A 13,629-nucleotide genomic window follows, 5' to 3' on the forward strand; every position below is an offset into this window, starting at 1 on the left:
TTTATAAAACACCTTTTTATTGAGGGCAAGTAAAGTAACTAAAGTCTTATTGGCCTACAAGATCACAACAGTATGACCACAAATACAGCATTGTTGTGTATTCTGGCATATTCACCCCGCCCACGCCACACAAACCCACACCCACACCTACGTGACACAGTTTTAGGTCCAAAGTACAACTTTAAAGAACACACCCTCCTCCCTGAGGTACTTTTCACACTGGTATTGTCATCTAGGTGCAAATATGCAGGAGTAAATGTACTATAAATTACTGACACATAAAGAACATGAAATCCCTTTGTAAAGCAGTAAGGCTTAAGGAAACACAGTGTTTATGTCGTGCTTGGACAGTTTGTTAAAGTGTTGGCTACTTGAGGCTTATAGTGAGATAATAATGAAACTGATGAGTAGGAGCATTCCACCGGAAAATTCCAGCTAAGAACTAAGAAATTCCTGTTTTAAGTGGAATGCACTGCATGTCGCCTATTTCTGAAGATGAACTGGAAAATATTTGTCTGGCTGAAAAAAAAAAAATCCTCAAAAACCCGTGAAACAGACTCCCTGAGTTTTCCAGCTTCCACAGACAGCGCTGAGCCGGTGAACAGCTCTGTGTACAAGGCCGCTGTAAACTATGTGCTTTGAACTTGTTATAAAAGAAGGCAACCTGAACGTACTGCCATGCAGTAAGGCATCGTTCTGTACTACTAAAGTAATTTCAGTAGTTTTACGAAGCAGCCAAAAAAGACTGATTCATAACCATCATAATTTAAATACAGATGGGTTGTAATCCACATCGACGGGGATAGAAAAACTAACAGGAATGCCAAATTTAACACAGCTACGCCATCAATGGCAGTATTTAAACGATGACAGTAGTTTTAAGGTTGCCTGTTTTGGGGACACACCCCTGTCCCCCAGAACAAAACATCTCTGCTAGTTTTCCTCTGGCCTGTAGTGCCTTTTCTTCATTTCCAGCTCCAGGCATGTCTGCCTTCTCTTTTATATAATAAAATTAAATGTCAGTTGTCTCATTATGCTTAAAGGACTAAAACAACAAATCACATTTAAGAACTATTTTCCTTGTTTGGAACTAAATCTGATCATCAAAAGAAACGTGAAGCTCAGCCATTAACTTGAACATCCTGGCATTCCCACATGAACTCTTTTTAATACTCAGGAAATAATTCCTGAAAGTGGACATTGCTACTGAGTTTTACAAATATATTTCTGGGTCCTTATGTCTTACGAGATAAGTGCCATTTAGTTGTGTTAAATTCAAGCAGAGTGGTCGTTTCAACAGCTGATATCACCAAACTCTGTAATTAATTCATTACTAATGCAGTCAAGATGGATAGAGACAACTACAGGCCTGAGGTAAATACAACTGATTTTCAATTGAATGTTCTCTATAAACTCATTAGATCTTGTTATATTTTGTGTCATAAGCAGCTTAGTGTACCCTGCCTCTCGACCTATGGCAGCTGGCCCTGACAACCCTGAATTGGATAAGCAGGAGAAGATGGATAGATGGATGGATATTCAATTTAGTCAGAAGACAGCCACAGTTGTGCTCGCTAAGTAAAACAGCATCTCTATTTCCAACAACAGTTCAAATATCAGTTACTGTAGGGGTTGTTGGGTTGGATTCCATTATAATCCCAACTATTGGTTTGCATTCAGAGATAACTGGGAAAGTCTGACCAAGATTAAAGAGTTCATTTGTTTGTTTGTTTTAATCTTCTGGAAACCACGTTTTCACTGTTTAGTTATTTAAATTTTGCCATAAGAACAACACTAATTCTTTGCCAAAGAAACATGTTTTACATATGACCCCCATAGAGCCTAACAGGCGCTGAATGAAGCAATAAACTGCATTAGATGGTCACTTTGCATGTGTTCATATTCAGATGGTGATGCAGAAAATTATATACATTTAGTCCTAATCTAGTGCCAAGTGTAAATTCCTGTTTAGAAGCCCTATCTAGTTAAAAAAAAAAAACCCACATAAACCCGCTTATTGAAAGACTGAGGTGTGACAGTGTTACTTTTTTGGTCGGAAGTAAAGTTTCTTGGTGAGCATTGAAGCAAAACAAGGTACTTGCTTCTTCCCGATAGCGTGTAGGTCACGAGCTCTCAGAACACTCCTCATGGACACTTTTCTATTGACCAGCGTGAGTAACTCTGTGAATTCCAGGGTATCACCATGCTTTTGGAGCAATTCACACAGATCTTGGATATACCAGGAGCCATTGATAGTCTCCCGGTGTGAGTAATAACCTAAAAAATATTGAAAAGAAAAGTTAATATGGAAGGTGAAGAAAACGCAAACGGAAGAAGTATGGATTTTTAGAAAGCTATGAAATGTTAAATGCTTTACACCAGGATTTATAGTGGCTCAATTGTACTGTTTTATCAAGAAAAATAAACCTATTTAGGCACTGGTCCAGCTCTTGATCACCGATAAATGAGCTTAGACATATAAATACAAATACACAAACAGTGTATAACACTAGCTGGACAGTTTGTGACACTGTAATCATGTGTCACTGGTAGCCAAGTGGAGACATTTTAGCTTTATATTATTATTAATTATATTAAACAGAAGAAACTATTAGATATATTTGAGGATACTATTATTCTAACATCACATATCTACCCTATGATTAAAAAAACACTCAGTTCAGTGTCTTTGATATTTCCTCTGAGCCCAAATAAAAAGCAAAAGGTTGAGTCAAATCCCAGAAGACTCACCTTCAGCCACAGAATAGCACATAATGAAATCAGCCCCAGCAGGGAGCGTGTGTATGGCACTGGCATCCACAAACACCTCTACTTTGCTATCCACTGCATCAGCAGGGGTAACTGGATCGTCATGTTTTTCTCCTCGACATGCCTGGAGATGGATGGATGGAGCATTAAACTAAGGTAATGCAGCAAGTTAACATGCTCTAATAGACTTGACTGATTTCGGCTAGTGTGTACCTGTATTACGAAGATCTTTGGCTTTCCAACAAGGTCCTGGCACTTGTCTCCTTTGAACATGGACGTGATCTCCTGGATACTGATTTTTCCATCGTAGCAATAAACATGGTTATCCTCTCCGTGGCTCAGGAAGGCGAGGAAAAAGCAATCAGCATCTGAGTGATCTTCCTCCGCAGCTAGTGGGACAAAAAGTACTTGTTATACTTGCAGCTGTATGTTGGATTTGACGCAGATATGTTTGCAGGAGAGCAAAGAGTTATGGGAGAAATCAAACTACGGTGATGATTTTCTTGATGATTTTTATGTCCATCTTGGATGCATGCTAGTTATTTGAGAGTTACAAGTGATTATGTGGGTACCTTTGGCGATTTCATCTAGGACTGCCTCCTGCTTGTAGTTATCATAACACCTCACTTCAAAGTTTAGGTCCTTCAATCTGAACAGAAAGTGAAAATGAGTCAATTATTTTAACAGATCAAGGACCAAAAATATTTTTATTGTTCTTTATGAGCAATATAAATTCTTTAGACAAGGGTTTGTTTGGATCAGGATTGATTGGACCTTTTTCAGAGTCCTATAAATTTCAATGCCTCAATATTTCTGCGTCTGCAGACACTCTACAGCATCAGCTATTACCACCACAGGAGAGACGGTCATAGGATTCTTTCTAAAATCCACAAGCATCTCTTCAGTTGTTGATGCAGTAGGAACAACTTGGACAACTGTGAAATCAACCTCTATAGGGCCACGATCACAGTCTGTAGTGGGGATTGTGATCAGGGTCATCACTATTCAGGAGAGAAACAATCACAGAGTTCTCTGTGAACTTAAAAATATAGCGCACATATTGTCCTTGGCACTCGCTGGTGCACCGCGGTGAAAGAACTCAGCCTCAGGGCAATCCAACAGAGAAAAGAATAACATTTAATAACCAGGAAAAAAACATTTGAAATTCTTACACGATATTACCACAGAATAGATCTAAACCTGCCATGAAAGCGCAGCCTAATGCAATTTCCTTTTCTTAAGCAGGTAGCTAGAAGTTGTACCTTTTCTCCAAATTGTAACGATCAGCATTGGTTCCATTTCTGTCATTCAAGCCCAGGCGCCAGAAGAAGCGCTCCTGATTAAAGATGAGTGCAAGACCTCGTCGTTTGTTGCCCATCTTGTACTCCTCTGCAGGATCCAGGTAGCTGAATATCGAGTGAAAATTGGGCACATGAATACAGCGCAATAATCTAAGTGAGAATTTCAAGTAACAGCCACAAAACGTGGAAGTAAGAATTTACCTTCTGATGAAGGAGTCGGTCTCTGTTTGGTTTTCCGTGCATACTATTGAAAAGAACATGCATAAATAACCAGTGCAATAACTACAAAATAATAATGCTGTAGCAAGTCTTGCTTGCAACATGCCAGTGTTAATGATAAACATGATATTGGAAAGAAAGTAGTAACACATGTATGACAATATCCTAGATTGTACTGTGCCAGTAACTACCTGCTTAATGCGCCAGTAAGAGTGTTAGAATAAACCGAGCACAGACGACAACCGTGATATTTTAAAATCTCAGTATTGCATCAATAATGCACTTGACAATATCATAGTTGTGTAATTGTTCCTTTTCTTCAGGCTGTCCTCACTAACTCCACACGCAAACGTCTTAAAATAATTAAGATAAATTTGACCATTAACATATTTCTAATATCCTGTCAATACAGGAAATTAGGTTTCTTAATATTGTAATTGAGAAACCTTTTGTGTAGTGAAAATCAATTCAATTCAAGTCAATTTATATTTATAAATACTTATAAATATTATAAATACTTATAAATATATTTATACATTTATATATTTATTTATACAGAGCTAAATAACAACAACAGTTGCCTTAATGTGTTTTTTTTACTGTGAAGACCCTACGGTATTCAGGAGAAAGCACCAACAATCAAATTATCTTTTATGAGGAAGCACTTTTGAGTGGTGGGAAGGAAGAACTCCCTTGTAACAGAAAGAAACCTCCAGCAGAAACAGGCACAGGGAGGAGCCACCCTCATCCTCCAACCATGCGGGAAAAGGAAAAAGAAAACACAGCAGAGGACTTATCCATAGCAGGATTTAGCTTTTCAGACTTTTGTTTTTGTTTAAGAGTACAGCTACAAGTGCTGCTAGTGTGGGGGTCAAGCAGCCATTGTTCCATCCGCTCAAAGTCCTGACAGCTGTCAATGGCTGAGTGACGGGTGGAGAAACATAGCAAAAGCTGCTAAAAGAACAAAGCCCAAGAGGAACAGCTCTATTCTCCACCCTACAGATACATAGGGCAGAGTATTTGTGCAAATGAGGTAGAATGGGTGTATTTGAAGGTAAAAGGTTATTTGAGGTGACTGTTGTTGGTTCTATATAAATAAACCTTTGTTAAAGTGAATCCGTGAGGGCAATTTGCTCATTTTTATTTCCATAACCTGACTCTGAGGCAATCTTTACCATCACTTTAGATGTTTTGCTTTTGTTATTAGTTACTCACATATATAAATAAACTCACAGCTGAATACAAAACAAGCAAGCAACAAAAACTCTGGAAGTACACCTGGAAGTCCAACACTGATAATTAGGAGAAATAATGTTGGGTATAAAGCAGCCATAAAGCAGTTTCCTGACCTGGACTGAGGGGTACAGCTATCAAAGCGATAGTAAAAATCTTTGAGCTGATGATTAATTACACGCTGTTTTACATGCCCTGTTTGTTTCACCAGCAACAAAACATTACTTTTATTACATTGTCTGTACAACTTTACAGCTTTTAGTGTTTCACTTTTTGTTTTTAGTATGAGCAAGTACTTTGTCGTTCATGTTTTAAAAAAGATTTTAGACTTTTTATATACTTCACGGTAGGAAATACTCACCTTGCTTGCTTTCACCTGTTGGTTTGCTGTCTGTGGCAACACTTCCTAGGAAAGTCAGAGAAGGAGGAGCAGTGAAGTCCCGACTTCATTGCTATTACATTAAGAAAACCTGACACACTTTGTACTAACGTGGTGACTGACTTAAAGAAACGCTTATAGTAAATGTGTGACAGCATTTATAATAGAGCATACCAAACAGTTTAAAATACATTGAGCTCAGCGTAGATCGAAACTTAGTAGCGTTGCACGTATTGTTCGGCTTTCAAATTAACAGGTCACCTGTCTGTTTCTAATATTTTTTTAAAATGCAAATTTATTACCTCCGCAGTCGTCTTTTTGCTTGTCAGACATGTTCACGGTTCGTCTTTTTTTCGGACTAACGCCGTGAGAAGAAAACATCCCCGTCGTAAAGCCCACCCTAAAAAGAGTTTAGGGTGTGGTTCCGCCCACCGTAATCTCATTGGCTCAGATTTTCACCTATTGGCTCTCGCATCTGTCATTCAAAGATTTAAAGACTAGTATTTCCGTGTTTGCAACATTGTAATAGAACAAGTTCAGGCAACTACCAAATCACGAACAACGACAAGAGCACGAGAAGAAAGTAAAAGATTAAGTGGGCTAAAAGCCTAATCCAGATTTATGTTACGAGCCTCATCTCATACATGACTAAAAACATAAAGCCTACACTTCATTGTTCTTGAGACATTTAAAGGTCCACATATTTATAAACGAATGACAGGTAACAAATTAAAAAGATGCTTCTGCAAGTCACAGCTTTACCATCGCATTCAGCTACATTCAGTGGAAGGGCAGGGGGGATGTGCAAACACTGCCAACTCATCATATGTTCCGTTTTTCTCATGGTATAAGGAACTGGATACTGACCGCCTTATTTTACACAGTTTTGTAATAATGTCCTGTTTGGCAGTTTTAGGAGATATGGGGAAATTATATTGGAAATATGTTAAATGAATCTCTGTTTCCCTCTGTTGGAAACGGTATGCATAACAACACATAATCACTTTCACGTCAATACACAAACACACATTACAATTTCCGATATTATCTTTAGACTACAGCAAAGTTCTATATCTTTATTCGTACAGTAATAATATGAAGATTGCATCATTTACTGTGATGTAAGTTTCAGTAACACCTTTAATATTACTAATTACAATTAATTAAAACATTAATTGAAAAAAATATAAACTCAGCTCGAACACTGGGGAAACAAGGAAGAGGAACAATGGGCAAATTACTACACTATGACAAGTACAGGCATTACTAATGGCATGAAATGAATGTTTCCCCAAGTCTGTTTGAATTGGTTGCATTTTGAATGAATTTGTTTTCAAACTGTTTCTGGACAAATAAAGGATGCGCACACACTTTCTGTCACAAAAACAATGGAGATTTTTATTTAAAACAAAATTAACGATGGCAAAGCCACAACTAAAATCTCATTGGTTCACAAAGTATGATCAAAGTCTGTGTGTAATTTGGTGTATTTCCTTTTTCTTCACACGGATCATGACTACAAGTGTTTTTGACTAGAGTAGAACTTTAAAAAAACACAGCCTCTTACTTTTCACGCTAGTGTGATCACTGAGGTGCAAATACACATTAGTACATGTACCATAAACTGCTGACAGGTCATTAATTCCATTCCTCAAGTAGTAAGCTTGAGGAAACACTCTGATTGTGAAGTGCTTGGACAAGTTGTAAGTGTTACTGGCACCCTGAGGCTTAGAGTGAGAAAAGTAAGAATGAAACTGATGAGTACAAAATCCAATTTTCTGTTTGCTAAGCTATCACGTCATCTGCCTCTCATGATAAGTTGGGAAACAACTGGCTGTTGACACCAAGCAAACCAGACTCCCTGACTTTCCGGTGAAAACTTTTCTGTGCAAGGCTGCTGACTATGTGTTTTGAACCTGATATAAAATAAGGCCACGTGAATGCATTTCTGTGTAGTAAGGCATCATTCTGTGCTGCTAGAGTAATTTTAGTAATTTTACAAAGTAGCCAGCAAAGACTGTGGTCCATAATCATTCTGTATTCTGCTTTAATGTAACTCAAGTACGTATAGACAAAAACAACAGCTTTACAGTATTTAAAAAATGACAGAAGTTTTAATGTTGCCTATTTTGACAAACTTGTTTCCTTCATACAAAACAAACAGCTTGATTAAGAAAGTTAAAGGAACAGTTCACCCCCAAATCACATGAATGTCATTTTCCTCTTGTGGCATTTATCTCCATTGTTTTGATGCTAGTTGATCAGTTTCTCAGACACCATCTGTAGAAATGTGTGCCTCCTCTTTGACATAATGGAACTAAATGCCAGTTTGTGATGCCTAAATAGTAATATGAAGAATTACATTTAAAAACTATTTTAATTCTATGGAATTGAATCGGACAACCAAGAGAAAGATGCGGTTAGTTTCACTACAGCTCAGCTGGCTGGGACACCTTTAACTTGAACATCCCACCATCCTGCCACATGTTGATACATTCTTGCTTCTACAAACAGTTAAAGAGAAAACAGTTCCAAAATTAAACCGTTTCAGTATTTAGAACATCATTTCTGGAAAAAGACATTGCTACTGGGTTTTACATTTCATTTAGTTCTGTTAAATTCAAGTAGTGAAACATTTCAACAGCTGATATCACCAAACTGTGTAACTAACAGCAAAGCAATCAAGTAGGGTAAAAAGGAGCCCAAACCTGAATTACACACAACTGTATAAAATCAGTACTTTAAGTGTCTGCTTAGTTACTCAGGAGACAGCTATAGTTGTAACCATTAAGTAAAATAGCATAGATGTACCTCTATAATACATAGATAGTACATAGTCTAAAGGATGTTCCCATGATTTTATAAGAACTCTGTCACTAGAAATAATAATTAGCGTTATAAAAGATCTTTTGTTTTCTGAGGTGAGACATTGTTAATTTTTTGTTCGGAAGTAAAGTTTCTTAGTGAGCATTGAAGCAAAACAAGGCATTTGCTTTTTCCCAACAAGCTGTGGGTCACAGGATTTTGGAACGTTCCTCATCGACACTTTTCTGTTGACTAGTGTGAGTAATTCTGTGAATTCAAGGGAGTTGCCATATTTTCGGAGCATCTCACACAGAGCCTGAATGTACCAGGAGCCTTTCTTAGTCTCCCGGAAGGAGTAGTAACCTATCAAATGACAAAAACAGCAAAACATGGCAGGTGGTCTAGTGTGGTTATGAAATATCAAATACTTTACACAGGGTTCATAAAGGGTCACTCATATGGTTAAAAAAAATCTGTCCAGCAATTTTTTCACTTCTCCTCTAAGCTGAAGGTTCAGTCAAATCCCAGAAGACTCACCTTCAGCTACAGAAGAGCATATTATAAAATCAGCCCCGGCGGGGAGGGTGCGTATGGCACAGGCATCTGCAAACACCTCCACTTTGCCATCCACCGCATCAGCAGGGGTCACTGTAACACCTTCATCAAACAGTTTTCCACAACATGCCTGGAGATTAAAGATGGACATTGGCATTAACTGGGTGCTGGACTTGATAATAAACATAAGACAGACTGACGACCTCACTTCCTCCGTTACATCCTCCCCCATTATCCTCAACACGGGCTCCCCTCGGGGATGTGTTTTGAGCCTCCTGCTGTACTCTCTACTCCCTTGTAACTGCTCAGTCACATTCCCAAGCACCCATGTTGTCAAGTTTGTGGTGGAACTCATTTCCAGCAACTATGAGACAAAGTACAGGTTGCAGGAAGAACATCTGGAGGATTAGTGCCTCTCCATTAATGTTAAGAAAATGAAAGTGGCATTAATGAACTTTTAAAAAAAGCTGCTGAGAGCTCTCTTGCCCCTTATGGCGATCTCCAGCTTCAAGTACCTGGGTATAAACATCAACAACGGCCTCACCTGAACACCAACTTCAGCAGGCTAATAAAGAAGCCCCACTTGTAACTACTGATGCTCTCCACAGTCCAGTTCAGTGGAGAGCATCCTCACACCTGTGAGTCGTGGAACCTGCTCTGCTGCTGATGGGAAGATTCTACAAGTGTGTGCAGAAACTCAGCAGCAGCCTCTCTCTTATCAACTGAAGACATCAACATCAGTTCAGATGTATAAATTCAGCCACACATCAGAGACTTTTCACGTGTGTACCCACACACCACATTACACATTATGGTTTCTATCTTATGTTCATTAATGTTCATATTTGTACTCACATTTCACTTTCTTGCATTCTTACACTCACTGCTCTTTAAATTGTATTTTTTTCATTGTGTTACTGAGTTTTGCTTGTTTTTGCAGTGCTGTTTCACCAGTACCTCATTACTTAGTGATTCTCATGCATCATCATTTTTTGGGATGACAATAACAGCAGGTTTACATAATCTGATGGACTTGACTGGGTTGTGTATTTTGCACCTGTATTATAAAGATCTTTGGCTTTCCAACAAGGTCCCGGCAGTTGTCTCCTTTGAACATGGACATCATGTCCTGGATACTAATTTTTCTATCGTAGCAATAAACATGGTTATCCTCTCCGTGACTCAAGAAGGCAAGCAAAAAGCAATCAGCATCTGAGTGATCTTCCTCCGCAGCTGGTGGGACAACAAGTACTTATTAAACTTGCAGCGAATTGTTGGATTTGACACATATATCTTTGCAGCAGAGCAAAGAGTTATGGGAGAAATCAAACTTCATGTACATCCTGGATTCCATTTGAGAGTTACAAGTGATTGTGTGGGTACCTTTAGCGATTTCATCTAGGACATCCACCTGCTTGTAGTTATCATAACACCTCACTTCAAAGTTTAGATCCTTCAGTCTGAACAGAAAGTGAAAATGAGTTAATTAGTTTAACAGGTCATCCATCAGTCTATTTAGAATCACCTCTTCACTACAGGACCAACATTATTCTCTACAGTGGGAATTTGTGAAAATATAGCACATCAAATATTGGTTTTGGCACTAACTGGAGCACAAAGGTGAAATCAGCACCAAGGGGCTTGAGGAGAGAAAATAACATTTCATTATCAGGAAAAATCTGTGGAAATTCTCACACAGTTTTACCACAGAAAGGAGCTACATCTGCTAAACAAGTGCTGGCATGTTCTTTATCACAAAGCTGTGTCAAATACAGTGTTTCCCTTTCTTCAGTAGATAGCTGGAAATTGTACCTTTCCTTCAAGTTGTAACGATCAACACTGGTTCCAACTCTGTCATTCAAGCCCAGGCGCCCGAAGAACTTCTCCTGATTAAAAACGAGAGCAAGACCTCGTTGTTTGTTACACATCTTGTACTCCTCTGCAGGATCCGAGGAGCTGATTTTAGAAAAAAAAGAGTAATGAATGCAGTGTGTCTGAGTGTTTGGTACCAGATTAAAGCGATAATTTCCAGCTAATAGACAAAAAAGGTGGAAGTAAGAATTTACCTTCTGATGAAGGAGTTGTTCTCTGTTTGTTTCTCTTTGCATACTATTGAAAAACGAATTCATATTCATAAATAACCAGCGCAATAATTACAAAATAATAATAATACAGAGCCAAGTCCTGCTTTACAACTTATCTAAATATCGATGCTTATGATTACCAATGATAACCATTGTATTGAAAAGAACATAGGACGGTATGGACATATTTGTGTATCACCAAACAACCACCTACACACAAACACACACACACATTAAAATAATTGAGCTTGTTGTGACAGTTCTCATTACAGTATCAACAAAAAAAATGGCCAAAAATGCACAAAAATTATTCTACTTCTGTCGTCAAATATGGTCATGCAGTTATTGTTCCATCCATTCAGAGTCCTGACAGCTGTTAACAGCTGGGTGATGCATGGTGAAAGATGGCAAAGGCTGCTAAAAGAATAGAGACAGAGAGGGACAGCTTTACTCTACAGATAATATACTGTATAGGGTAGACTTTGGGTGGCATGGGTGTATTTGACAGAAGGAATTTCATTTGGTTCAGTTTTTGTTTCTGTTTCTAAAGTTCCTGCCATGGCTGAGCAGCCGGTGTGTTTAAGGAAACGAACCCAAATGCAGACACCGAAGGAGATGGAACTGAGCTGTAAACAAAAAGCGAGCCTTTTATTGTGGCTGATGACATAAATACACAGAATAAGGCAAAAGGCGAACAGGGGCAAAAACTAAACTAAAATCTAAACTGGGCAAACTAAACTGTGGTTACTATCATTAAACTATGATAACTACTGACAGGAACATGATCCTGAGCAGGAACATGCAAATAACTATGATGAAAAACCAAGAACATGAACATGACCTGAGCAAACACATGAAAAACGTCTAACCTGATGTGAAGTGAAGGGAAGGAACACAGATGACATTGACTGAATGAAACACAGAGACTAAATACACAACTGGGGAAACAGCTGACACAAATGAACATAACAACATCACAGGGAAAGAGTAAAACTAAACACACTGAACAAAGAAACACAAGAATAAAAAATAAATAAATCAGGAAACACGGAGAGACGTAGACATGACAACACAGGCTTGACAACATGAAACACAGACACGAAATACAAGTCATACTGACACAGAGGACAAGAACAGACTCACACAAGGGGACATAGATGAAAACTTAAACTAGAATAACATTCAACTAAATCCTAACAGATAATACCAACACAAGACTTAACATATTTTCAGTATGATATAAGAAATCAAAAATACAAAATGAACTCAACATGCTGGGTCACAGGCCCAGCCCCTGACAGCACATTATCATGGTCATAGGCTCTACTTTGAACTGTGTGTTTCATATTTACTCCACACTCATACATATTTTAGTACAAAATGACAGGATGGTGGACAGAATACTGTGGACATCAACATTTGTTGAGATCCACCTTAAAAATCCAGCACAGGTAATTAGATCAATGTCACCCTATTTAATTTGAATTCAATGTTGACTTTGCCATAATAAAATAAAACTTTTTAAATTTTGTAACTTTGCACTTTGTTTCACTTGTGCTTTGGTATGAACAAGTATTCTCTCTTCCATATTTCAAAATAAGTTTTCAGTTTATATAAATCACAGTCTGAAATACTCACCTGCCTTATTCTCAGTTTCTACTGTGTCTGTAGCAAAACTTAATGGGGAAGGTCATAGAGAACCTGGCACCTGTTGTAGTAACATAGTGATTGGCTTAAGGAAATTAAAAATTCATATTAAAGGTGTGACAGCACTTAAACAGGTCAGGTGTCTTTTTTTTAAATAAAGACAAAAATTGTAATTTGTTACCTCCACATTCGTCTTCGTCCCTGTTAGACATGGCCACAGGTCACCTTGCCTTCGACTGACGCAGAGAGAAAAACACATTTATCTGGTCAAATCACCCTAAAGAGGCATTTTGTAACCCTGCCCCCAGCTGTCTTGTTGAATCTGAAGTATTGCCTTCCGTCAAGGATCTGAGTTGTCAGAAATCTCCACCCACGGTCATTCATTCATGTATGCAGATGATGAAAGGTTGCAGTGGTATCACTTTACCACAGATGTCTGTGTTTGGTGATAATTTTGCTACAGAGATGATTGTGAAAGTATAAGTTTATACTGAGCAAAATCAGTTAAGCAGTTTAGTAGCTCAGTGCTTACGATTTCCTACTACTGAAATATTTTTTATTTATTTTCTTCCTATGTTTGATCAACATAGGCTACTGACTGTGAACTACAATAACGGAGAAGTGTTCACAGTTTCAG

The 13,629-nt window shown here is 38.2% G+C and overlaps 1 protein-coding gene and 1 pseudogene across 1 annotated transcript; both read right to left on the reverse strand.

The window, feature by feature from the left end:
- Window positions 1-82: 82 nt before the first annotated feature.
- LOC146385698 (caspase-6-like) lies at window positions 83-6,292 on the reverse strand. Its single transcript, XM_084931544.1, has 8 exons — window positions 6,204-6,292; window positions 5,884-5,928; window positions 4,272-4,314; window positions 4,032-4,175; window positions 3,342-3,418; window positions 2,983-3,158; window positions 2,752-2,893; window positions 83-2,277 (listed from the first exon to the last, which is right to left on the reverse strand). The coding sequence occupies exons 1-8, from the start codon at window positions 6,280-6,282 to the stop codon at window positions 2,042-2,044; spliced, it is 942 nt and encodes a 313-aa protein (XP_084787670.1). The 5' UTR covers window positions 6,283-6,292; the 3' UTR covers window positions 83-2,041.
- A 2,038-nt stretch (window positions 6,293-8,330) lies between these two features.
- Window positions 8,331-13,204, reverse strand: LOC146385699 (caspase-6-like; annotated as a pseudogene).
- Between the last annotated feature and the right edge of the window lie 425 nt (window positions 13,205-13,629).

Source organism: Perissodus microlepis, chromosome 6, assembly GCF_051167445.1.
Source record: "Perissodus microlepis isolate ML-2025 ecotype Zambia chromosome 6, ASM5116744v1, whole genome shotgun sequence".
In the NCBI taxonomy this organism is placed as follows: domain Eukaryota; kingdom Metazoa; phylum Chordata; class Actinopteri; order Cichliformes; family Cichlidae; genus Perissodus; species Perissodus microlepis.

Excerpts from the sequence above, each read along its gene's own strand:
- LOC146385698 (XM_084931544.1), bottom strand. The coding sequence starts at position 6,282 with ATGTTTTCTTCTCACGGCGTTAGTCCGAAAAAAAGACGAACCGTGAAC. Across the intron at positions 5,929-6,203 it reads GCAAAAAGACGACTGCGGAG|GAAGTGTTGCCACAGACAGC; the intron begins GTAATAAATTTG and ends TGACTTTCCTAG. Across the intron at positions 4,315-5,883 it reads AACAGGTGAAAGCAAGCAAG|TATGCACGGAAAACCAAACA; the intron begins GTGAGTATTTCC and ends TCTTTTCAATAG.